The sequence below is a fragment of the Lucilia sericata genome, unplaced genomic scaffold, assembly GCF_015586225.1.
Source record: "Lucilia sericata isolate MDLA Ls3-8-SP2 unplaced genomic scaffold, ASM1558622v1 Contig000457F_arrow, whole genome shotgun sequence".
NCBI lineage: Eukaryota > Metazoa > Arthropoda > Insecta > Diptera > Calliphoridae > Lucilia > Lucilia sericata.
In genome coordinates, this window is record NW_023994472.1 from 12,042 (window position 1) to 38,421 (window position 26,380).

The following is a 26,380-nucleotide window of genomic DNA, read 5'->3' on the forward strand; positions in this document are numbered from 1 at the left end:
TTTATAGGAAATTTTCAATAAATTTCCTTTTTATAGGAAATTTTCAATAAATTTCCTTTTTATAGGAAATTTTCAATAAATTTCCTTTTTATAGGAAATTTTTCAAGAAATTTCCTTTTTATAGGAAATTTTCAATGAATTTCCTTTTTATAGGTAATTTTCAATGAATTTCCTTTTTATAGGAAATTTTCAATGAATTTCCTTTTTATAGGATATTTTCAATGAATTACCTTTTTATAGGATATTTTCAATGAATTTCCTTTTTATAGGATATTTTCAATGAATTTCCTTTTTATAAGAAATTTTCAATGAATTTCCTTTTTATAAGAAATTTTCAATAAATTTTCTTTTTATAAGAAATTTTCAATAAATTTTCTTTTTATTGGAAAGTTTCAATAAATTTCCCTTTTATTGGAAATTTTCAATAAATTTTCATTTTATTGGAAATTTTCAATAAATTTCCCTTTTATTGGAAATTTTCAATAAATTTCCCTTTTATTGGAAATTTTCAATAAATTTCCCTTTTATTGGAAATTTTCCATAAATTTCCTTTTTATAGGAAATTTTCTAACATTTTCTTTTAAAGGACACATATAGGAAATTTTCAATAAAATTTGTGATTGAAAATATTTGTTGAATTTTTCAATTTATTTCCAAATGAGTCATATTCTCCTCATTTTATATACAAAACAAATCAATTTAAGAACCACCTCATACATTCGTATAAATTTCAACATTTATTGTCTCCCTTTAATAACATTTAACAGTCTATTTGAATTGTCACGTCACGTGAGTCATTGGCTTGAATTCGTGCATTCACTTTTATATGAATGTGTACAACAATAAACAGGAACCAATAAGTCTAACAACTCAAGGTTATACTTAAGCAGACAAAGAACTTTCTACTAAAATGACAAAAGCGAAATCCTTTTATTTTCAAATTTTGCCAACAAATAAACTCTTATTAAAATTCAAAGTAGTATTTGTATTTTTGCCAGTTAAACCATTTGTTGGTTTTTGAATTTAAAGGATTTAGTCAAAATGCATGAATAGATTTGTACATATGATTTTTATTTTACTGTTTAAAGGAAATTTTCATAATATTTCATTTTTTGAGAAATGTTCTATTTATGAAAATTTTTTTTAAATTTCCTGTTTATGAGAAATTATCTTAAATTTCCGTTCATAGGAATTTTTTACAAAAAAATATGTTATGGGAGATTGTTAATATAGGATAAAGACTTTAAAATACGTTTTCAAAAATTTCCTTCTTATCAAAAAATTTGATAAATTTCCTATTTTTAAAATTAGTTTTTTGATTCTTTAAAATTAAATGTAATGTACTGTTTTAACAAGGCTCTTTAAAAATGGCTTTATACTATACAAAAATGACTGTTCATTACACTTTGAACCGTTTCTGTTCTTTGTACTGTAATAAAATTGTCTTCTTTTTTTTTGTTTGCCAAGCACCTTTCATTTTTTTAAAATTCGTGTGTGTTTCATGTTTGGAATATTTTTTGTGGAGCTTAAGACTGCAAAACAAAGACCAAAAGGATATTTTTGAATGAACGCCATTTATATTGAAGACTACTTGTGTATATGTGTTTTTTACACCATTGATGATGTTAAATCCTTTTTATGCACCACATTTGTGTCCGTGTATGTATTTGTGCTGTGAAAATCTATCACACACATACCCAGGTTCAGTTTTTTGTCATAATAGTCAGGGTCGTACATTCACTTTATGTTCTAGATTGCAACAAAATCAAAAAGAAGAAAATATTTTTTCATAGAGAGAAAAAAACTACAATCACCCCAATTGACCTCATTGAAAAAATATATATGTAGCAAAATTACACCTTGAACTTTTTTCATTTCTATGTTTTGTTTATACAAATCGGTTTCTGTTTCCCTTTTTTATTAATATATTAATTTAAATTTTTTTCGAGCCTTAAACTGAACTAAATAGATAATACCACGTTACTGTTTTCTACGCCTTAGAGTTTGGCATAAAAATAATTTATCTTTATGGTAGAAATTTTATGATATTTTTTTAACGGTAAATTACGTTTTTATTGGTTTCCTTAATGGGTTCAAATTGAAGCCGATATAAACGCAAGGAAGTTGCATTTAATGCATCCTGTGATGAAATGTAATAAAGTGAGAGAAAGTTGGAGAAACAGTGGGAAAAAAATTTCAATAAAATTGAAATTTATGAAAAAATTTGCTATAAAGAGGAAATTTAAAGAAAATTTCCCATAAAAAATTTCTATAAAAAGGAAATTTTTTGAAAATTTCCTATAAAAAGGAAATTTTTTAAAAATTTCCTATAAAAAGGAAATTATTTGAAAATTTCCTATAAAAAGGAAATTATTTGAAAATTTCCTATAAAAGGGAAATTATTTGAAAATTTCCTATAAAAGGGAAATTTTTTGAAAATTTCCTATAAAAAGGAAATTTTTTGAAAATTTCCTATAAAAAGGGAATTTATTGAAAATATATAAAAATATAAAAAGGAAAATTTTTAAAAAATTTCCTATAAAAAGGAAATTTATTGAAAATTTTCTATAAAAAGTAAATTTATTGAAAATTTCCTATAAAAAGTAAATTTATTGAAAATTTCCTATAAAAAGGAATTTATTGAAAATTTCCTATAAAAAGGAATTTATTGAAAATTTCCTATAAAAAGGAATTTATTGAAAATATCCTATAAAAAGGAAATTTATTGAAAATTTCCTATAAAAAGGAAATTTATTGAAAATTTCCTATAAAAAGGAAATTTATTGAAAATTTCCTATAAAAAGGAAATTTATTGAAAATTTCCTATAAAAAGGAAATTTATTGAAAATTTCCTATAAAAAGGAAATTTATTGAAAATTTCCTATAAAAAGGAAATTTATTGAAAATTTCCTACAAAAAGGAAATTTATTTAAAATTTCCTATAAAAAGAAAATTTATCGAAAATTTCCTATAAAAGAAAATTTATCGAAAATTTTTAAAAAATTTCCTATAAAAAGGAAATTTATTGAAAATTTTCTATAAAAAGTAAATTTATTGAAAATTTCCTATAAAAAGTAAATTTATTGAAAATTTCCTATAAAAAGTAAATTTATTGAAAATTTCCTATAAAAAGGAATTTATTGAAAATATCCTATAAAAAGGAAATTTATTGAAAATTTCCTATAAAAAGGAAATTTATTGAAAATTTCCTATAAAAAGGAAATTTATTGAAAATTTCCTATAAAAAGGAAATTTATTGAAAATTTCCTATAAAAAGAAAATTTATCGAAAATTTCCTATAAAAAGAAAATTTATCGAAAATTTCCTATAAAAGGAAAATTTATCGAAAATTTCCTATAAAAAGAAAATTTATCGAAAATTTCCTATAAAAAGGAAATTTATCGAAAATTTCCTTTAAAAAGGATATTTATAAAAAAAAATTTCTATAAAAAGGACAATTTGTCGAAAATTTCCTATAAAAAGAAAATTTATCAAAAGTTTCCTATAAAAAGGAAATTTATCGAAAATTTCTTTTAAAAAGGATATTTATAAAAAAAATTTCTATAAAAGGACAATTTATCGAAAAATTTCTATAAAAAGTACAACTTATCGAAAATTTCCTATAAAAGTACAACTTATCGAAAATTTCCTATAAAAAGTACAATTTATCGAAAATTTCCTATAAAAAGTACAATTTATCGAAAATTTTCTATAAAAAATACAATTTATTGAAAATTTCCTATAAAAAGTACAATTTATCGAAAATTTCCTATAAAAAGTACAATTTATTGAAACTTCCCTATAAAAAGTACAATCTATCGAAAATTTTCTATAAAAAATACAATTTATTGAAAATTTCCTATAAAATGTACAATTTATCGAAAATTTCCCATAGGAAGGAAATTTTTCGAATCTCCTATAGAAATGAAATTTATCGTTAAATTCCTATAAAAAGGAAATTTATCGAAAATTTTCCAAAAAGAGGAAATTTAAAAAATAAATTCCCCAAAAAAGGAAATTTAAAGAAAATTTCCCAAAAAAGGCAATTTAAAGAAAATTTCTCAAAAAGGAAGTTTATGAAAATTTTCAAATAAAAAGATATTTATTGAAAATTTCCTATAAAAAGGAAATTCATTGAAAATTTCCTATAAAAAGAAAATTCATTGAAAATTTCCTATAAAACGGAAATTTATTGAAAATTTCCTATAAAACGGAAATTTATTGAAAATTTCCTATAAAAAGGAAATATATTGAAAATTTCCTATAAAATGGAAATTTATTGAGAATTTCCTATAAAATGGAAATTTATTGAGAATTTCCTTAAAACGGAAATTTATTGAAAATTTCCTATAAAACGGAAATTTATTGCAAAATTTCCTATAAAACGGAAATTTATTGAAAATTTCCTATTAAAAGGAAATTTATTGAAAATTTCCTATAAAAAAGGAAATTTATTAAAAATTCCTATAAAGAGGATATTAATAAAAAAATTTCTTTAAAAACGAAATTTATTGAAAATTTCCTATAAAAAGAAAATTTATCGAAAATTCAATTTACCAAAAATTTCCAGTAAAAAGCAAAATGTATTAAACACGTTAGGTTCCTCTAGAAGTAAAAACCCTTTTCAATTATTTCCTTTTTATAAAAAGTTTGTTGCTATTTAATATTTCTCATTAAAATCTAATTTAGAAAAATAATATTATTGCCTGACCAAAACCTTAAAATAAAATTTATACAAAAAATAAAAATTATCTTGTAAGTATTACTTTTACATCTTTTTTAAAATTTATTACCAAATTTATTTGCAATGTTTTCTTGTTTCCAACCCAAAAAAAAAAAAAACTCTTGTTACATTGTGCCATAAACCTCTAAAACATTCGTTTAAATCCTCTAATAACAAAATGGGATTATTTACAGCAACAATAAATATATTACCCATGGTTAGAAATTGAATACGATTTTCAGTTATACATACATATATTTTTTTTCTATAATTATAAAAAAACCACATAAATTTCAAAATCAACCATCATCACTATCACCCCATGATAAATTTAAAAAAAAAAACACTACAACAGAGGAAACCCAAAAGAAAAAACTCAAATAATAAAACTGTTGCTTACAATGAAATGGCCTCCAACAACAAATAACCTCGCGTTTGTGATAAGAACTCAAAACTACATGTTTCTAAAAAAAAAGACAAAGAAGAAAATTTACAACAAAAACAAACAAATTATTACACACTTATTTAGCAAAAACCCCACCAACCACCCACTCTCAAAAATTGAGAAAGATACCAAACAACACTTTACTCTCTACTGATTTAAATAACCAAAAAAAAAACGTTACGAACAACCAAAAGAAGGGAAATAAAAAGTAATACTATTACCATAACACTGGCTGGTGGGGTTACATATTTGACTCCCCAAAGTAACCGTAGAAGGAAAGAGCAAAAAACCCACTCTGCTTGTTTTTGTAAGAGTGTGTGTAATAGTGTATATTAAATTTATGTGAGTGTAAATGTAAAACCATTTTATTTTCATTCTTTGTTGTGTTATGAAGTTAACACTGTGTATTTTTTTGTTGTAGTTACCAAAACCAAGGCCCCAAAAAATGATTTTATAAAGTAAATAAAGAAATGTTGAGAGAATAGAACCATAATTATCGTGTGGGGTGGTGGTGGAAGTATAGAATTTACATATTTGGAACAGTGGGTTTTAAAAGGTGAATATTTGGCTAAAAGTTGACATTCCAATTGTGAGATGTTCTTCAATCTTTCAATTCTATCTAAAGTCTTCCTCGAAAACAAACTCTATTGTTTCGGCAACAGCACCTGCAAACGAATGTTGTAGACCAAAGTACGATAACATTAGGACAGGAATATTGTACATTCATCTCCATCGCGGGCATGTTGCCTTGATGAAAGACTCCATTTCAGAATTATTGCAATGCCTGGGAAAAGAGGTACTACCTGTACCTCTAGCCTGTCGGGACTATAAATTCGTGATCAAATGTATCCTCGAACTTTTCTTGTAATGAGGTTGGAACCCAAATTCTGGGGAAGAGAATGTCTGTTAATAGACTGATGCATGGTAAAGTCTATCATTCGGGATAGGTTCGGTGCTGTTGCCGATACAACATATACCCCACAGAGGAGTGACTGTGGGACTTAACGTTGGAAATGAGTTGATGTTAAGTGTATATAATACAGGGTGAATGTATACGGAACTCACCCACCAGTATACTTAGATTGAGTGTATCAGTCTACCGATTACGTCCCTAGGTACTCAACATAGGCCATACGAACGGAAGTGACATTTTTGCATCTCGGAAGTTACGATTCAGTTTCCTTAATCAGAGATTAAATAGCTCGAGTACTTGATCTAAGTGCTTGTACATGGACCAGCTGAGACAAGTACATAAAGCACAAAGGGGCGATGTTGAGTCGTCTAGTTAGCTCACCCTGCGGTTGAAAAAGTATCACCATGAAATAAGGCCAACACGGCAGGTGTTCACGTAAAGCACTTCGATATCTTCTACATTCACATCTGCAGAAATTTCCGTCAGAGGAATCAATGTGTCGGAGAAGAGTGCTAGGTTGAATGGTGATGAATGAAAGGTATCTTGCACAAATGATACAACAGAGATCATCCCATCTGCATGGTTGTAAACCGATGTGATGTTTTTGTATCTCGGAAGTTACGCAACGAACCATCAATAATCAGAGATTAAAAGACTCGAGTACTGGAGCAATGTGCTTGTACAAGGACCGACGGAACCATGTACAAAAATTTCCACCTGCGAGGGAGTAAGGCTGAGTGTAAGGGACGGTGGTGAGTTGTCTAACAGCTACTCAGTCATGACAGGTGTTCATTAATCACCATTCAATCCATCACAAAGACTGATGAAACATTCAATCGGCACTTTCATAAGTGTACGTCTATTCTGCGGGATTACAATAACACCAATGTTATGTGTGAATAATATGTCCGAACTAATATTCGTACTATATCTAATATATAAAAGAGAAGAATTATCTGGTCAGCACAAAGTTAGCTGCCCTGAAACTACATCGACATAATTTTTTGATTGATATAAGATTTCGGTGTAATTCAATTTTCGATGTTATGTAGAGTTATATAAAATTACTCGAAAATGCTTAAAAGATTAAGTTTGCAAGACTTCTCTTTTCTACTTATACGGGAACTGGAAACATAAACTTCGCAATACTCAGAAATACGGAACTAAAAAGTCTCTTTTGACGTCTTAAAATTCTTATTCATTAGAATGAAAACTTCTCTTGGATGTCCGATATTGCAGCTTTATACTTAATAATCCGAAAGCAAACATTCCGTTGGCTGTTTCTTTTTTTCTCTAATAAAAAGTTGCCCAAACAATTCACCATCAGAATCGTTGGTATGATGTATAAATAGATAGCTTCTAGATGTGGAGCTTGCTGAACTTCGCATTACTTTATAATTCGGCAGGTCTAGCAAGTTCTAATTTCGGTGTAAGGTCAAGCCCTACGACATATAGGAACACAGATAAATGCTTAGGAGATTGAGTTTGCAAGACATTCCACCAAACCTACATTAAGACCATCTCAAACATAAGAAGAACAAGAACGCTTGAGCCACTTATCCTCCAACATGTTGGTTGAATCATGAAATATATACTGCATAAGTAAAAGGTAGGTAAGCTGACTACTATAAAGTCCCAAAAGATTCGATAACAAAAATAGGCAAACTACACAGGCCAACGAATTTTGAGCCGTTTCTAACCATGTTTCAGACATTATAATAGCCCGATGAAACCTTAATTAATAGATGTTTACGCTCTAAACGTTTGATTTGTTTTGAAATGAAATAGAGATTAATCCTTAATTTTAAAGTCAACGGATTGGATTTTCATATGACAGCTACATTTTTCGTTTCACACTAGAGCTTTAATCGAATCTGAAATAATACACAGAAAAAATTAATTTTAAAAAATTTTCAATTAAACGATTAATCAAAAATTTTAAAAGGGTTCAATTCATTTTGTATTTGATTCATAAAAATGTATAATCAAATACGTATTTAACAACAACAAAAATAGAAAAAAATAAAAATTTTGTGTACGAAATCAATTATAAGTAGTAATTGAATATACAATTTTTGTTATAGGTTGAACTTCAAAAAATAAAATAATTGAAAACGAGGTTTTGGTAATTGAAATCGTTTTTCAGTTTTTTCTGTGTAGAAATAGGAATGAAAGTGAATGATTTCTAAGGGATCTCTTATGTTGAAGGACTTAGAGTAAAAGCTATTTGTAAAGCTCAAGATGGATTACTGAATCTGAAATTATTATTGTGGCATTAGGAAGTCCGATATGAAATGGTCTATTAGAAATTATGGCAGGATAAACTTACATCTCGAAACAGCGATGGATTTATAATTCCATATTAGTGTTAGTAACATTAATCCTTGGATAATATGATGTTTATACTGATTTTTCTTCTAGCAAGAGAATTATGGATTTTTTAGGCATCTCTTGTATTGCCCATCTTATAGAATTCAAGCTTTTTAAAAAGCTCAATAGGATTTCAATATGTGATTTTAAAGGATTATTGTAAGTATGCAAACACTATCAGACTTTCCTAAAGGAATGAGCTGCACTGAATCCAAATCGAATTTTTCCAACACATAAAATTTTTGAGATATCGTGTCCTAAACTTTGAATAAGCCCCGTTTTATATTGTTGTTATATCATCTGCTCAAAAAATTAATAAATTTCATCTGTTCCTTCTTCTTCGTGATATTTTAATCTAAAGTTTGAAACAACTTTAAATTCAAATAAACTTCAACTATCGATATCTCGGAAAATACAAAAAATTTCATAAAAATATAACATATAACAGAAGTTAAACCTTTAGCCTAATGCCAACAAATTGGCCAGAACAGTCTTACAACGCGTCTAATATGACCAAAAAAAATTTTGTTTTTTTTTTTCAAATTCTAGAACACAATATCTCGAAAACTAGATTTGATAGAGAAATTCAGGTGCCCGATTCGAATACGTAAAAGTATACTTTAGTCTCTGGGTTAAAACTTTGTTGGCCTGTGTTTTTTTCTGATATTTTTCTGATACTCAAACAAACCAAGTATTTCCACTTTTTCCACCAATAAAACCCACTGTATTTTTATATTTATACAACTTTTTGTATGTATTATTTTTGTTATTTTGTTATTATATTGTATTTTGTCAGCCATTCGCACCATAAACGTCGTCAGTCTGACACACTCACAATCAAACTCAAAATAATAATCATAACATTTTACGTAAAGAAAGAAAAGTGTACTAATGTTTGTACGATACGTATACGTACAAACGTACGAATGTACAACCGTACGTACGTTGTGAAAATACAACACAACAAGGTCACTGGAAAAATCGTTAAAATAGAGACGACGACAACGATGAAAATTCCTAAAGTATACACACACAGAAAAATTTAAGAATTTTTTTCTGGTCTTTTTTTTTTCTTCGCACTAAATACATATTTACAAAAAATTTAATTTTGAAATAAAATTAATAGAATAAGAAATATGATGAAATTCTTTAAAAAAAATAATTATTTTAAAAAACTTACCCGAATTTAGAAAAACTCAGTTCTTCAATTCCTTACATTTTTACTAAATTTAGTAAAAATTGTTTTGCTTTTTTTCTTCTACTTCACCAAAATCTTTAATTAATTTTCTTTTTTTAATTGTAATTATTATAAAAATTTTATATTTTTAATTTATAATTAGCTGAGTAATTTATTTTCAAACAGGTTAATTTATTTTTTGTAATTATTTAATAATTTTTTCTTAAATTTATGTATAATTATACATTGGTGTGTGTATATATATATATACTATGTATGTGTTAAGAGCACCCTGTTAAAATTTTTCTTTCTGCCTTTTTGCTTATACAAGCCATTTAAACAAAATATTTTGTCACTTTTCACTTTTCCGTTTGAACGTCTTATCACCTTAAAGTCTTAACTGCAACTGTTAAAGTTTTTCCTTGTTTAGCCTAGAGGACTTGTATGAAAATTTCCATTTATTCCAAAACTTGCAAGTTTTAGCTAAATCGTTGAAAGTTTTCACGCATTCGTCTATTTGCTGTAAATTCCTGGATTTTGGAAATCATCCAACACTTGTTGGATTTCGTTTGTTTGCAATGCGCAAGTTTTATTTTGATTTCCGGCTTTTTCCAACCGGTTTGTTTACAAACATTTAATCCTTGTTTTGTTTACAACATGTGCAACCGGACATTATGCGCAGGCTTTAGAAAGTGATTGATAAATACTTGCACACAAGAAAACGCAAAATATTTTGTTTATGAATGAAAGCTTAAGAAAGTTGCTTTTGTTTAGCTGAAGAATTGTTAACGCTTCTGATGAGTTTGAATATTAAAAGCTTTCGTTTTTGTTAGAAAGCTTTGAGATTTTTTTAAGGTATACAGTTATTCGAATTTTTGTTTTAATCGATTAATTGGATAAATTAAAATTATTTGCAATAATCAGATCTGAACCTTTCCGGTTCAATTGTTTACAAACTATAATCAATGAATTAAATTTAAATTTTAAAAAGGAGCTTATTTTCAAATATATATAGTCTTGACTATAAATCAGTCCATAGTCTTGACTATAGATCAGTCCATAGTCTTGACTATAGATCAGTCTATAGTCTTGACTATAGATCAGTCCATAGTATTGACTATAGATCAGTCTATAGTCTTGACTATAGATCAGTCCGTAGTATTGACTACAGATCAGTCTATAGTCTTGACTATAGATCAGTCTGTAGTATTGACTACAGATCAGTCTATAGTCTTGACTATAGGTCGGTCTATAATCGTGACTATAGATCGGTCTATAGTCTTGACTATAGATCAGTCTATAGTCTTGATTATAGATCAATTTATAGTTTTTACTATAGATCAGTCTATAGTCTTGACTATAGATTAGTCTATAGCCTTGTCTATAGATCAGTCTATTGTCTTGACTATAGATCAGTCTGTAGTATTGACTATAGATCAGTCTATAGTCTTGACGATAGATCAGTCTATAGTCTTGACTATAGATCAGTCTATAGTCTTGACTATTGATCAGTCTATAGTCTTGACTATAGATCAGTCTATAGTCTTGATTATAGATCAATTTATAGTTTTTACTATAGATCAGTCTATAGTCTTGACTATAGATCAGTCTATAGCCTTGTCTATAGATCAGTCTATTGTCTTGACTATAGATCAGTCTCTGGGCTTGACTAAAGATCAGTCTATAGTCTTGACTATGGATCAGTCTATAGATCAGTCTATATATAGTCTTGACTATAGATAAGTCTATAGTCTTGAGAATAGGTTAATCTTGAGAATAGATCAGTCCAATCCAGACTATAGACTAGACTATATATACATACAAAGTCTAGTATATAGTAAGGTCTATGGTCTAGCATATAGTCTATAATATAGACTATTCTGGATTTTAATCTTGATGATAGAACAGTAAGTGGTCTTGACAATAAACCAGTCCCATTAGATAAATAGTGGAAGCTGTCAAATGTTCATTATTAGTGCTGTAAACTCGGAAGCGATGGTACCTACTTTTAGTTCACGGATAACGTGTTACCAAGCAATACCTCCTAAATTATCGCTGGTCTTTTTTTTAATTCCAATAATTAGAATTTAAGTAACTTCGGTCTTTGGCACAATTTCCATGTTTTTATAGTTTCTATTTTCTAAAAACTTCCCTTTTAGCTTAATAAATTCCAAAAAATAAATCTCCAATATAAGTCCGTTATAATATTTACTAAAACAAATATTTATTAAAGGTATTTACTTAAATGCAACGATTTAACTGTAACCGACTTAAAATTAAACGTTAAATACATATTTATATATTCATAATAAATGCACATTAAACAGTTACAGTAAGACTCGCTAATAGAAAGTTAAAGAAAAGTAAAATATTACATCTACACTACACTTTGTTTCAAAAACTAAAATAAATGCAATATTACAGCCTTTTACAATGTATGGACACACACTCACACACAATGACTTCGAATACATCATCTAAGTATTGGGTGGGGAAAACAGGCGGATATCAAGTGATTAAACTATTCAGTTCAATAAGAATAAAGCGGGATTTTCTAAGTATTTCTTCCAGACATTCGAGAAACTGGCCATGGTTACACCATCAATGACACGATGATCAGCACACCAGCTGACATTCATAATGTAGGCCTTGACTACTTCATCTTTTTCATTGAAACGGGGAACGGCCTGTGGATGTGAGAGAAATAAGGTAATAAAATTGAAATAAAAATAAGAAATGTTTTTTCTTTACCTTGGTACGACCCATGGCACCAATGGACACCTGAGGAGCCATTATACAGGGATGGGTATAAGTGCCACCGATAACACCAATGTTGGAGAGAGAGAAAGTACCATCAGCAAAATCTTGTGGTGTCAAAGCGCCCTTGCGTCCTCTTTCGATTAAAGCATTGAGGTCTTGAGCAATTTCAATAATATTTTTGTTTTGAACATTCTTAACATTGGGCACCACTAAACCTTGAGGAGTATCAATAGCAACACTGATATTGTGAGCTCCCTTGTAGATAATAGATTCAGTTTCCACATCCAAAGAACTATTCAAAATGGGATATTTCGAGAGAGCAATTGAGGCGGCCTTAATGCAGAAGGGCATAAAAGTCAATTTGGGTACACCATTCTCTTTGGCTACCTCCTTCAATTGATCACGGAAGCCCATTAAATTGGTCATATCCACTTCATCACTATAAGCAAAGTGGGGGATTTTCTAGGGAACACAAACCGAAAAAGTTCAATTACAGTTCTCTATACATATATGTTAAAAAGTTCTAACTTACCAAAGATTCAGACATAGATTTCAACATAGCCTTACGTACGCCCTTCAAGGGTTCCACACGATCAGCTGGAACTGGAGCACTGGCCTTAGCGGCAGCAGCTGCACCAGCCTTGGCCGCAATGGTAGGATGAGGAATGTTAGTGCCTGGTGGTACTTGTCCCAAATATTCCAAAACATCACCCTTTAAGACACGACCATTTTTACCGGTAGGTGTTACTTTCGACAAATCCACATTGTTTTCCTTGGCAATACGACGAACAGCCGGTGTGGCCAATGTAATGCTGCGGTTAACTTCCTCATCGGTAGCTTGCTTAGGATTGGCGGCAACCTCGCTTTCAGTCTTCTTAACGGGAGTTTTCTCCTTTTCATCTTCCGAGTCAGAACTATCAGAATCGTCTTCTTCATCTTCAACTTCAAAATCCAACAATGTTTTACCCACCAATGCAACGTCATCGACATTGTGATGCAATTTTAGAATTTTACCATCATAACGACTGGTAATAGTGACGGAGGCTTTGTCCGATTGTACCTCACACAAATTATCGAATTGCTGAACAGTGTCTCCAACTTTGACGAACCTTGTGGGGGTGAAGAAGTAATGATAATGTTTGTTATGAATTTTTAGGATATTTTTCATCATTAACTTACCATTCCTTAACAGTAACTTCACGTATACCTTCACCAATATCACTGAGTTTGAAAGACACTACCTTTTCCAAGCATGGTGTCACGTGAAAGGCACGAAATTGACCAGTAACGGTAGCCTGTAAAGAATAACCAGGTTAGAAGGAGGTTGATTTTCGTTTCATTCTTAATATTGTAATTTATATATTGTGCAGTTTCCAGAGTTTCGTTAATAGAAACAAAGTTTTTTCGCGTTAATAAAATATGTATTCAGTTATGAAAAGACACTTATAAGGACAGTCAATTATTTACACACTTGAGTCCATAAAATGGTACTTTTATGTTAACTAATAGTGGGTCAAGTCGGAGCCTTTCCCAGATTACGTTTGAATATATGTATATCCTAGTATAGAATCGAACTAGCCCAAGGCTCAAATGAATGAATCTTTCTTATAATTACAAACTCTGAAAATATCCTCCAAATCGTACAATGTTTAATTTTTCCTCATCGATCTCATTGTGATAGCTTCTAGTAGATATATATCCAAAGATATACACCTGGACAGCTATCGGTCCTGTTGTTCGCTCCTAATAGCTTCTTCTTACTATTACAAGCAATCGAAGTGCCTCACATGAAAACCGCAACATGAACTAAGTCATATATATATATATATATATATATATATATATATATATATATATATATATATATATATATATATATTTATATATATAGAATGGCTAAAAAAGTCCCTAAAATGAACATATAATCATATAATAATAAATGAACATTATAATTTCAGTTTCCTCATCATGAATATCATTACAAGGTACATATGTATGTATATCAGAATGATCCGTCACCTAGAGCAGCTCCAAATACGAATTGTTCGGCATCAGACACGATGTTGTGTAAACAAAAGAAAAAAAGTTCGATGGTTGGTCTATATTAAGTACAAATACAAATATTTCAGCTATATATCCTATGGTAACTCACCCAATGCCGATTTTTAATACGATTGTTAGACACGCGTTTTATATATTAAGGTGACAATATAGAAAAAAAAAATCCAACATAAATACCTACTATGTTCTGTTTTCATTGACTAAATTATACTATTTAAGAATAATTTTCTTAATAGTATGAATTTTTCACATTTTTACCGAAATAAGCCAAAATTCCGATAACGCTAAAACGGCAATATCGAAATAAGCTTAAAAACCGATAACACAAAGATACCGTTACCGAAATATGCCAAAACAAATTGAAATGCCGATACTGCTATCTTTTCACCGTTTCGAAACGGTGCTATTTATGAAAAATATTGAATAATTTGTGTATTTATAGATTATCTATAAATTGGATGTGAAGTTCGATAGTAAAATGAAATGATTTCTAAAATAAATTCTTAATTTGAGAAATCCAATACCTTCTATGTCTACTCTTTGGCTAATTATTTCAGATTTATTATCAAATTTTAAATAATTTTTAAATGAAGTCACACCTTCATGTTATTTATATTTAAAAGTCGTTATCACTACATTAATTAACTTCTAGACAAATACTTTTCAAATTCACCACATTTTTTTTAACACACCACTAATTACTTTTTACGCAAAATTAAATGGGCATAGGCAGGTAATTATCATTACAACCTTAAAATAAATTTTAGATATTTACACAAATAAACAATAATTATGGACTTTAGTTCCTTATAAAATATAAATATTTATCCAAGGTCAAGAAAGGTATGTTTTTGTATTTAAAATGTTGAAATATTTTCCTTAAATATGTTTCGCATATGTTCTTAAGAAAAAAAACAAAAAACACTTGAAGAATACTCTCTTTATTCGTTTATTCTTTCTATGTAAATCATGTGAATCAAAACAAAACACAGAACTTTGTTGTAAATAACAACAACAACAACAATAAGAACTTGTTTAATAAACACACATTATCTATTAACTAGACTCACACTAAAATTTTGTAACTGGAAAAAAGTGAGTATAATTTTTTAAGGCAAAAAATGAGAGATCACTGATAACACATGTTTACTTATATTTTTTGTTATTGTATTTTTTGCTCATGAATGAAGACACTAAAAAACGCAAAATTGACAGTTCGAATAGTTAGCTAAACTGTCAGATTTTTATATTTTTCTTTTTTTCTCCATTCACATACACTCTTTGGAATTATTTGCACAATTATGTAATATAATAAATTTAAAAAAGTACTTATATCTTTTATGTTTTTATAACTGTGTAATAATTAAACATATGTTAAGCAAATGTTGTTTTTATATTAAAATTAAGTAGTTTTTAATTAATTTATATTTGTATGAATAAATTACATTATTTAAACTGTTGTTGCTAAGTTGACGTGGTAAATACTTCTTCAGTATGGCTGCGGTACTACCGTTTCTCAAGATATAGGAAGACATTTTAATATATTATTATAATATTCAGATACTTTTCACCCAGAGAACACAAATGATTAGCTTAATATGGGGTATTTTTTTTTTTAATTAACAACTGATTATTTTTGCTTTTTTCTCGATTCAATATCTTGAGTAGAAAACGTGTCCGTCAAAGTTGAGAAAACGCTAGCAACTAAATAAATTTCAATGGCAAATTTCGCAGATTCTTTACACTTTCAGTGACTTGTGAACAAAACAAAATAATAACCTACTCACTGCGTACCTACTACTTGTTTGATTTTCAGATACTTTTGCGAAACAAAGTGTGAGGAAAGTGAGAGGGAGAGAGTTTGATATGACAGAATAGTAAATTTAAAAATATATAAATTTTTTTTTAAATAATTATAAAAAATTTATTTGCATTAAAAAATCGATGGTTAAAAAATAACAGTATATAATTTTTGGCCAATTCAATTTGAATTTAAGATTTTAGTACACTCTCGAAATATTTTTTAACACTTCCTTCAATGTTGTCAACTTGTACGAATTAAGAAATCGCTAATTAAAAATAGCATTTACCGTAAATTGTACATTTAAAAATTTTTTGAGTTAGTTAGTTAGTTATTATTTAGTTAGTTAGTTAGTTAGTTAGTTAGTTAGTTAGTTAGTTAGTTAGTTAGTTAGTTAGTTAGTTAGTTAGTTAGTTAGTTAGTTAGTTAGTTAGTTAGTTAGTTAGTTAGTTAGTTAGTTAGTTAGTTAGTTAGTTAGTAGTTAGTTAGTTAGTTAGTTAGTTAGTTAGTTAGTTAGTAGTTAGTTAGTTAGTTAGTTAGTTAGTTAGTTAGTTAGTTAGTTAGTTAGTTAGTTAGTTAGTTAGTTAGTTAGTTAGTTAGTTAGTTAGTTAGTTAGTTAGTTAGTTAGTTAGTTAGTTAGTTAGTTAGTTAGTTAGTTAGTTAGTTAGTTAGTTAGTTAGTTAGTTAGTTAGTTAGTTAGTTAGTTAGTTAGTTAGTTAGTTAGTTAGTTAGTTAGTTAGTTAGTTAGTTAGTTAGTTAGTTAGTTAGTTAGTTAGTTAGTTAGTAGTTAGTTAGTTAGTAGTTAGTTAGTTAGTTAGTTAGTTAGTTAGTTAGTAGTTAGTTAGTTAGTTAGTTAGTTAGTTAGTTAGTTAGTTAGTTAGTTAGTTAGTTAGTTAGTTAGTTAGTTAGTTAGTTAGTTAGTTAGTTAGTTAGTTAGTTAGTTAGTTAGTTAGTTAGTTAGTTAGTTAGTTAGTTAGTTAGTTAGTTAGTTAGTTAGTTAGTTAGTTAGTTAGTTAGTTAGTTAGTTAGTTAGTTAGTTAGTTAGTTAGTTAGTTAGTAGTTAGTTAGTTAGTTAGTTAGTTAGTTAGTTAGTTAGTTAGTTAGTTAGTTAGTTAGTTAGTAGTTAGTTAGTTAGTTAGTTAGTTAGTTAGTTAGTTAGTTAGTTAGTTAGTAGTTAGTTAGTTAGTTAGTTAGTTAGTTAGTTAGTTAGTTAGTTAGTTAGTTAGTAGTTAGTTAGTTAGTTAGTTAGTTAGTTAGTTAGTTAGTTAGTTAGTTAGTTAGTTAGTTAGTTAGTTAGTTAGTTAGTTAGTAGTAGTTAGTTAGTTAGTAGTTAGTTAGTTAGTTAGTTAGTTAGTTAGTTAGTTAGTTAGTTAGTTAGTTAGTTAGTTAGTTAGTTAGCCTGCACATTTTTTAAATTAAGCTTAAATGTAATATTTAAAAATATAATTTATTTATATAATTTTTATTACAAAATTTAGTTGGGAGACATATTTTAATTCAATTTACTATATTTTAATTTCAAACTAATTGACTCAAGTTTTCAGTGTAAGTCTTTCTCATTTTCCTTACAAATGCCGCCGTTAAAATTATCACTTGCCTTTGACTTTATCCGCTGTCAAACTATATCATCAAAACAATAACAAACTACACGTGTAAAACAAATACAAGAAAAAAACAACACAAAATTCATAAAAATGGTAAATATTGCTAAAGTTTCTTTAAAAATTCTGCTAATTATAATTAATTCTTGTTATAGACAAATTTACGCAAAGAATTAGAAAAATGTAAACATCCCAACAGTCGCAAGACCAAAGCTCTCAGCAAAAAAGCGCGCCGGCAAAATAACAAACACAAACAGAGAATGGGTCATGCCATCAAATCGAATATAATGGGAGAAAAGTTAAGTTGGTTTCTAGAACATATCGAAGAAGGAAGAACACAACCTCTGACACCACATGAATTTGAGGAACTTATCGAATTGTATTTGAAAAGATTCGATGAAGAGTTAGAACAAATTGCTTTGAAACAGTCTATAAGTAAAAATCGTTCACATCAGCATGTTGCTAGACAAGATGTGATTAAAATTACATTGGAAAGAGAGACTGGAGAATATAAAACGGGAGGAATGCGTAAGCTACAATAAGAATTACTTCATTTCTATATATACATTGAATTGTTACTTTTTGTTACATTTTAGAACTTTTAAATCTTTGTGACCCCGTTAAATTTAAATCGCTACTGGATTGGGATGGCAGTGCCATAAATGTTCAACATCTTAAGGTAGAATTAATATCTTATAATATGCTGCAAAGACTTAAAAAGGAATATGAGGAGAAAGGTAATTCCCAAACAGAAGCTACTGAAAACGCCTCCACCTCCTCTCAAAGCAAAGAAGAATCCATGGAAACTTGTTAAGAGTTATATTTAAAAATTAAATAAAATGTTATATTTAAAACACAAAAACTAATCTCCTCTTATAACCGGTTCTCCATCTAATTTCTTTAAATTTGGCAAACGTCTTATAGCTTCCGTGCGAAAAGCGGCTTCATCCATATTTTCATATAAAATATTACCCATGAAGGTAATCTCTTCCAGCTTGGGAGGTACACCCATTCTATTGAATTCGGACCAGTCTTTAATTGAGTTATTGGAAACATAAAACACCTTTAAAGCCTTCATTACCTCCAAAGGCTTAAGTTTTTCTATGACATTGTAACTAACCCACAACTCCTCCAGAGTCTCAGCTAAAGGTTCCTAGAATTACAGAATTTTTGTTTCGTAACAAATTTTTTATGTTACTAAAGATTTCTTCTCACTATGCCATTTAGCGCTTTGATATTATTTCTGGCCAATGATAAAATTTTTAAATTTTTCAGATTTCCTATTCCTGTTATTTTCTCTATCATATTTGTTGATAAACTTAATTTTCGACACTCTGTGAATGTACCCAATGTGCCATCCATTTTTTCTATGGGCGGAAACTGCAATTGTAAACCAATTTCAGTGGCTTTGGTGGAATCTTGTTGGGTACGTTCTTCCCATTTGGTTATAGCTTCTTTGATAGTTGTTGGTTTGGCCATGGCTTTTTATTAGAATTGGTGTATAACTTTCCTCGAAGTGGTTTTAATTTTAGTTTTGTTAAATAAACTTGAAAAAGGTATTCAGGTATTTTATATGACAATTTTAAAAAATGATTTCTAATTTTGACATTTTTAAATCTTATAGAGTTTTTTTTACAGATCTTTTAAGGAAATTTTCAGTATTGAAGTTTTTTTTAATAATTTCAAATATTGCAGATTCTCCTATAAAACATTTTCAATATTCATAATCTTCTAATAGAAAATTAATAAAAATTTTAACATTGATGATTTTCTTATAGAAAATTTTTAATATTAATGATTTTTTATTGAAATTTTTCAATATAGATGATTTTCTTATAGAAAAATTTTAATATAGATGATTTTCTTATAGAAAATTTTCAATATTGATGTTTGTCATATAAATGATTTTCAATATTGATAATTTTTTACAGAAAATATTTAATATTGATGATTTTCTTTATACAAAATGATTTGCTTATGGAAAAATTTTTATAGAAAGCTTTGTATTTTGATTATTTTTAGAAAAATTTATACATATATAGACGTATTATTCTTGTATATAAACTGTTTCAATATTGCAGATTTTGTAATAGAAAGTTTTCAATATTTATGATTTTCTTTTAGAAAATGTTTAATGTTGACCATTTTCTTATAGATAATTTTAAATATTAATGATTTTAATAGAAACTTTTTTGATACATTTTTAAAGAAAGATCTGATAATTAAATTTTGAAATTCGAAATTTTACTTTTATTTATTTTTGAATTTACTTCGTTTTATGTATATATCTGAAACACCCTGCAATTTGCAGTGTTTGTTTTTATACAGTACTTTTTAAATTTGCTTTGTTTTTCAAACAGGAATGGACAATTGAGATGATTTAAAAGAATAAAGTTCTAGCTAAAATTAAATGACTTGAATTTGTTAATACTGCATTATTTATGACTTGTGGTTTAAAGTAGTACCTTTGTTCCATTTATGCATTAAAAGAAATCGCAAATAATGTTTGTTTACAGTTTATTATTAAACAAAACAAATTTAATATGTAATGCTTTTCCCAACCCTGTCATCAGTTGTTGCTGGTCGTATGACATTTTAGTGTTGCAAAGTGACCCTGAAACTTTATTCTCAAATTAATTTTGACTCGTGCATGATAAAATACCAAAAATTCCTGAGAAAATAACAAAATAATTGTGAAATTAATAAATCTATAAATAAATTAAAAATTAAATAATCAATAGTGAGTAAAATAAAACATAACTGAAGAATTTTTATTAAAAAAAAACTTTTAACAAACGAATTGTGTGAAAAAAACTATTAAATAATTCTAGAATACTCTTACACAACAACACATACTCTACAAACAGAAAAAATGGGAAACGCTCCAGTCAAAGAAGTTGCCCAAGCTGCTGCTCCAGCTGTAAATGCCGGTTCCGAACAGCCAGCAGCTAAACCCAAGTGCAAAGCCTGCTGTGCCTGTCCGGAAACTAAAAAAGTGAGAGATCAATGGTAAGAGAAAGAATTTGTGATAATATAGGAATAAAAAACCCACTAATATTACTTTTTCTTACAATTTTCCAGTATTATTGAAAAGGGTGAATCTGAATGTGGTGATTTAATAGAGGCCCACAAGAAATGCATGCGGGATCAGGGTTTTAATATTTAAATCCCTAAACAAATTGGCCAAAGCAACGTACTGTTAATATCATCCTCCCCCTTTCCCTCTCACTATCAATCTGGATTCATGTTTGTTAAATTTTATTCACAGATTTGTGTGTGCCACAATTCTAAGGAATGCATCTCAGTCAGTCATTATTTAGTTAATAATGAACGCAAAAGAAAAACGCTTAATTTATTGTATATTTTTAGTTTATTAGTTCTAAAAACAACAAAACAAAATTCTTAAAAAACTTAAAAAAATCATAAAAAAGAAAAAGTGAAGCAAGAAGCACTTGCAAACTTTGAAAAAAACAACAACTTAAATGTATTTTATCATTTGTAAACCAACATCCGCTGCCATATACAAAGTAATAACAAACATTAAACCCCAAGATATAACTCTGGAGGGTTGAGGCACCGGATAGAAGGCATAAACCAAAGTATGTATAATACGTCCTACAGCGGCTACACGAAATAGATTACGTGCTAGAGTTGGTGAAGGATTAGTGCAGATATAGATTAACGACATAGTAAAATAAGGTAGAATATTTTCCATATCATTACGATGGGCTCTGGAAATACAAAGAAAGAAGCAGTATAATAGAATTTTGAAATTAAGCAGTTAAACAGGTACATTTTTAGTTTTCTTATTATTATTTTTTTTATATCTTACCTTCTTACTCTTTCCACATGAGGCTCGTTAAATTGTAAGTCGACATTGTGAAAGACCAAATCTTCTTGGTTGGCAAATATCTTAAAGAAAATGAATTTGCTATTAAAGATAGTATTATTGAATATTTCCTTATAGAAAGAAGCCTTCCATATTGACGATTTTCTTAGGAAAAATTTCAATATTGATGATTTTCCTAAAAAAATGTTTCAATATTGATTATTTTCTTAAAAAAAATTTTAAATAGTGATTATTTTGTTTAAAAATTGTTTTCAATATTGAAGATTTTCTATAAGAAGCTTTTAGTATTGATGATTTTTTATATAAAAATATAAAATTTTGTAGATTTTCTATAAAAAGTTTTCAATATTAATGATTTTTTATAGAAAATTTTCAATAGTTGAATAGATTTAGATTTTCTTATACAAAGTTTTCAATATTGAAGATTTTCTTTTAGAAAAATAAAACTCTTAAATACAAATAAAATTTTAATATCTCGACAAGCGGAGTAGGATTTTAGACCAAAATATTGAATGTAGTTTTGAATTGAACACAAAAAATTCTTTATTCATGTATATTTTTTATTATAATTACACTTTTTCTCAATATTCGATTACATTGTTTCACGAATTATAAGAATATTAAGAATCAAAAAATTGAGTTATAAAATTCATACAATTCTGCGTAAGTTTTTATAATTTAAAAACTTTTTAAATATATTTGATCATTTGTAAACCAACATCGGCGGCCATATACAAAGTAATGACAAACATTAGACCCCAGGCTAAAACTCTTGAAGGTTGAGGTACCGGATAAAAGGCATAAACCAAAGTATGCACCACACGAGCTACAGCAGCTACACGAAATAGATTGCAAGCTACTACCGCTGAAGGATTAGTACAAATATACAACAAAGACATAGTGAAATAAGGCAATATATTTTCCATATCATTGCGATGGGCTCTAGAAATAGAAAATGTTTAAATTAGGAACATAAGGTCTATTTAGGATTACACTTTACCTTCTTACTCTCTCCACTTGAGGATCATTGAATTGTACTTCTATATTATTGAAAAACAAATCTTCTTGATTGGGAAAAACCTTTAACAAATATTTAGTTTTTCATTAATTCTTATAATTGTTAATGTTTTTATTTAGTCATTATAATGTTTGGTTAATGAGTCTACCTTTTTTATAAAAGCTTTAGGAAATAGCCGCAATATCTGTAATTTAGAAATTAATTTTTTTTTATCATTCTAATGTACAGGAAATTTTTTCTAGAACTTACTTTTATATTGATTAAAAATATTATCTTAAGTATTTGGAGTATTAACTATTTTATTATAATTTTCATCAATCAAAGTTAATAGTAGTATGAAATTGCACTTGCTAAAAGAAATGATTAGGCAAAACTATATTTTTTCTGACAAAATAGTAAAAAAGTTACTTAGTACTTGACTACAGTACTAATTTGGTTTTTCAATATCTTTACTATTGTCTTTTAATGTAGTTGTAGTACTTTTCTTATTGTTGAAGTAATATAGTCCATGGTTTGTGTTATATGAAGTAAACTTTCGATTCTTACATCCTTGATAATGTATATAGTCATATGAATCCTATATGAATCGTATGCACTTTTCACCAAATATGCTACATTTTATTGAAAATATCTTTTATAAAAAAAATGTATACCACTTTAGTGTGATAGTAAAATGGATTTGTGCTAATGTATGTAACGCGTAGAAATATTGATTATTCCCCCGAAATATTGATTCTAAATCGATTAAGCTATGTCCGTCTGTATGTCCGCTCATGTAAATATTGGAATCAAACTTCATAATTTAATGAATTTGGCTCACATGTACATATCTATGTTATACTGTCAATTTTCTAATAATCTGACATCATTTGACCCTAGCGTCCATAAAAACTATTAAAAGGTTTTGATAGATCCAATGCCACTAGAACCGTTCTCTTACAGAGTTTTTGTTAGTATAATCCTTGTGAAATTTGAGTGCTGATGGCTATTAATGCTGTGTGTTTTGGATTTTCAGTAAACCCTGATGATGCTGAAGCACTGTTAGATGTGTCAGTATGGTGAGGAGAACAGCATCAAGGGTTCTCGCTACTGTTAATAACTGAGAGATCGGCCTGTATGGCTTTCCCTGGCTAGCGTTTTCCCTCTTTTTAGGAGTCGGGATAGCCTAAGTATGCTCTTGATGGATAGTTTTAACATTTTCGTCATAAACTCCACTCTCCGCCAAGGTTCTTCAGTATCGAAATTCCATCTGGGCTAAAAACTTTAGAAGGCTTAGCATTCTTATTGACTTCTGCAAATTCTGAAGAGTTGTGGTTCGTCCCAGACTAGAAGATTGTTTATTTTGCGGACAACACTTCGTTTCGCCTTGTCTCTCTCTAGGTGCTTAACCAAAAATTCTGCAAAATGCCTGCAATTGAGCAATAACTCTTTAGGATCCCGATCAGAATCCTTAGACTGCGTTTATCCATTCCTATAGTATCATGGTAGCATTCACATCAAGTGTTGGGTATAAGGCCTCTGATATTTTACAACCCTTACTACTATTCCAGGGCTGGTTAATGATATCACAGATTCTCTCGAATATCCACCCATATTAGTGACAGATTGTTGTTTTTACAATCCCTTTATCTATATCAAGGTTCGAAGCTAATCTAGCCAGTTCGTCCACAACCTCATCCATACACATTGCAGTGCCCCGGCATCCAACACAGTCTAATGGTAAACAGTCTAATAAAGTCACTGCAAGGGGAATTACAACGATCAAGTAGATCTTCTTCGTACAGAATGTATGATTGTATCCGAAGGTTTGACTAACGAAAACTCGTAGAGTCAATATATTCCTGGCCGTCACACCCGATACAAAATGTTCTACAGATGAGAGGTATGAAGGCCGCACTTGTAATGGAGCACTTGCAATGTTACACATTTGAGCTTTATGGAGCATCTTCCTATACCTGTCCTTTTTCAAAGCCTCCCAGCATGAAAATGCAACCATAAGTTAGAGGAGGCCTGGTGACCAATGTGTAAATCCAATTTACCATATCTGGTTGGAGACCCCAATTCTTTCCTATAGAATTCTTGCATGTGTATTATGCATTGAGTCACTTTTTCATTATTTCCTGAGTATTTTCCTTCCATGAAAGCTTGCTATAGAGGAAAGTCCCTAAATACTTAGCTCCGCTAGGTGAACATAGTTCGATACCGTCTATCTTTGGTTGTCCACCTTATATCTCCGTAAATAATACCGGTACCGTTTTCCCAGGACTTACGCTCAGTCCATTAACTTTCGCCCAAAACTAGAATTTACATTTAAATCTAAACCGAATATAACGTTTGGATAAATAACTATTTTCAGTATTATTCTAGAACGCAAAAATGGGCGTTCGAAGTCTAAATACGTTTAATACATATTTTTAATAGATATTTCCGCTTTGAATTGGATTAGATGCGCAATAAAATGTTAAAACGTTATTAAAGGCCTCATTCATAGTTGTTAGCTGTTACTAGAGAGGCCTTAATAAACCTTTGTTTTAACAGCAAAGTTTTTTATAAAGATTTTTCACATTTTTTCATAGCTGTACTTGTTTCAAATAAATGTCGTACATTTGTTTATAAATTTAACAGTTTTAAATTTTTTTGTTTTAAAAAAATTTATTTGTTTTGCTGCATTTGAAATTTAAGATGATTTATATGAATTTCACTTAAAAATTTATATATTTTTTATATAAAATAAATCCAATCGAAACTTACTTTATAACGAAAACGTTGCAATGCAGTCAATAAAGACATTAAAAGCATTTTTATCACTAAAACACTGGTCCAAAACAGAAAACAACAAAATACGGGATTATCAAGGTTCAACATAGAAAAATAATTTAATTTATTAGTTGTTGTTGATGAGGCAGATGACATATTCATAAATCCATGTCCATTTAATGGACCTACTGCTGCAGCCGATTCTGTAGTTGTTGATGTTGGACTTATCATTATTTAAAATTTAAAAATAAAATTACAAACACAGTTCAAAATAAATCAATGTTTTCTATTTTTTTTTTACAAATAAATCTATTGTTCTTAGTAAATCGACGTTGTGTTTCAAGCAATCGTATATGAAAGACTTATACGACCATAGTATTTGCGTTTTAAACTTGACTGCATTTCGTGAAATATACCAGAAACTAATTGGAAGTATATAGTATATTAAATATATAATTTGCAATGAATATTAATCAAACTGGTTTGTTATATTATTAGTTAAAGGTATAGTTAAAATTGTATAAATTTTCGAATAACGTTAAATGATCTTGAACGATGACAAGGTTTTCATTTGGCGAATTTTTAATACCCTACATGTTTTGAAAACATTGTTTCATCTAAACTTAAGTATAACAACTCCCTACAGTATCTACAAGTTAGATGTAAGAATAGTTCTTTAAAACATTTCTAAATTTGTATATTAATACAGACATATCAAATCTAAAAGGTTTCTGCTACTGTATCCGAAATTACTAACAGATCGTTGTTGATCTCTATTAACTACCAATTATATTTTAATCAGTGAAAATAATCTAGAAATAAAATAATCTCTGTTTACATTTCGTTTAAAATATACAAAATGTATAATTAATCTCAACTGATGCTCACAATACAGTCGTCGATC

At 28.6% G+C, this 26,380-nt stretch overlaps 5 protein-coding genes across 6 annotated transcripts in view; 2 read left to right on the top strand and 3 right to left on the bottom strand.

Moving 5' to 3' along the window:
* Positions 1-11,823: 11,823 nt before the first annotated feature.
* LOC119605116 (lipoamide acyltransferase component of branched-chain alpha-keto acid dehydrogenase complex, mitochondrial) lies at positions 11,824-16,202 on the bottom strand. Its single transcript, XM_037958070.1, has 5 exons — positions 15,895-16,202; positions 13,568-13,683; positions 12,921-13,497; positions 12,380-12,850; positions 11,824-12,315 (listed from the first exon to the last, which is right to left on the bottom strand). The coding sequence occupies exons 1-5, from the start codon at positions 15,982-15,984 to the stop codon at positions 12,154-12,156; spliced, it is 1,416 nt and encodes a 471-aa protein (XP_037813998.1). The 5' UTR covers positions 15,985-16,202; the 3' UTR covers positions 11,824-12,153.
* Positions 16,203-17,823: 1,621 nt separating this feature from the next.
* On the top strand, positions 17,824-18,707 carry LOC119605114 (translation machinery-associated protein 16 homolog). Its single transcript, XM_037958068.1, has 3 exons — positions 17,824-17,947; positions 18,007-18,379; positions 18,448-18,707. Exons 1-3 carry the CDS (start codon positions 17,945-17,947, stop codon positions 18,663-18,665), a joined length of 594 nt encoding a protein of 197 aa, XP_037813996.1. The 5' UTR covers positions 17,824-17,944; the 3' UTR covers positions 18,666-18,707.
* On the bottom strand, positions 18,660-19,409 carry LOC119605115 (dynein light chain 1, axonemal). The gene is made up of 2 exons (XM_037958069.1): positions 19,067-19,409; positions 18,660-19,004 (listed from the first exon to the last, which is right to left on the bottom strand). The coding sequence occupies exons 1-2, from the start codon at positions 19,328-19,330 to the stop codon at positions 18,714-18,716; spliced, it is 555 nt and encodes a 184-aa protein (XP_037813997.1). The 5' UTR covers positions 19,331-19,409; the 3' UTR covers positions 18,660-18,713.
* A 1,026-nt stretch (positions 19,410-20,435) lies between these two features.
* LOC119605121 (cytochrome c oxidase copper chaperone) overlaps positions 20,436-26,380 on the top strand; it is a 35,525-nt gene continuing 29,580 nt past the window's right edge. Inside the window, exons 1-3 of the mRNA XM_037958080.1 lie at positions 20,436-20,591; positions 20,683-20,860; positions 20,933-21,640. Of these exons, the coding sequence (XP_037814008.1) occupies positions 20,724-20,860; positions 20,933-21,017 (222 nt within the window). The 5' untranslated portion in view covers positions 20,436-20,591; positions 20,683-20,723 and the 3' untranslated portion in view covers positions 21,018-21,640. The remainder of the gene's footprint in view (positions 20,592-20,682; positions 20,861-20,932; positions 21,641-26,380) is intronic.
* Positions 21,097-25,859, bottom strand: LOC119605119 (microsomal glutathione S-transferase 1). 2 transcript variants are annotated; one of them, XM_037958077.1, is made up of 3 exons: positions 25,471-25,832; positions 21,684-21,763; positions 21,097-21,582 (listed from the first exon to the last, which is right to left on the bottom strand). In XM_037958077.1, the coding sequence occupies exons 1-3, from the start codon at positions 25,705-25,707 to the stop codon at positions 21,330-21,332; spliced, it is 570 nt and encodes a 189-aa protein (XP_037814005.1). In that variant the 5' UTR covers positions 25,708-25,832; the 3' UTR covers positions 21,097-21,329. The 2 variants fall into 2 exon arrangements, with proteins under 2 accessions (XP_037814005.1, XP_037814006.1); XM_037958078.1 differs by lacking the exons at positions 21,097-21,582; positions 21,684-21,763 and adding exons at positions 22,157-22,643; positions 22,702-22,781 and having other exon boundaries at positions 25,471-25,859.

Coding starts and splice junctions, on each gene's coding strand:
- LOC119605115 (XM_037958069.1), bottom strand. CDS start 19,330: ATGGCCAAACCAACAACTATCAAAGAAGCTATAACCAAATGGGAAGAA. Junction 19,005..19,066: donor TCAAAGCGCTAAATGGCATA/GTGAGAAGAAAT, acceptor CTGTAATTCTAG/GAACCTTTAGCTGAGACTCT.
- LOC119605119 (XM_037958077.1), bottom strand. CDS start 25,707: ATGATAAGTCCAACATCAACAACTACAGAATCGGCTGCAGCAGTAGGT. Junction 21,764..25,470: donor TGCAACGTTTTCGTTATAAA/GTAAGTTTCGAT, acceptor ATTTTCTTTAAG/ATATTTGCCAACCAAGAAGA. Junction 21,583..21,683: donor CATGTGGAAAGAGTAAGAAG/GTAAGATATAAA, acceptor TTGTATTTCCAG/AGCCCATCGTAATGATATGG.
- LOC119605116 (XM_037958070.1), bottom strand. CDS start 15,984: ATGTCTTCCTATATCTTGAGAAACGGTAGTACCGCAGCCATACTGAAG. Junction 13,498..13,567: donor GAAGTTACTGTTAAGGAATG/GTAAGTTAATGA, acceptor CACCCCCACAAG/GTTCGTCAAAGTTGGAGACA. Junction 12,316..12,379: donor GTGCCATGGGTCGTACCAAG/GTAAAGAAAAAA, acceptor TCACATCCACAG/GCCGTTCCCCGTTTCAATGA.
- LOC119605114 (XM_037958068.1), top strand. Junction 18,380..18,447: donor ATATAAAACGGGAGGAATGC/GTAAGCTACAAT, acceptor GTTACATTTTAG/AACTTTTAAATCTTTGTGAC.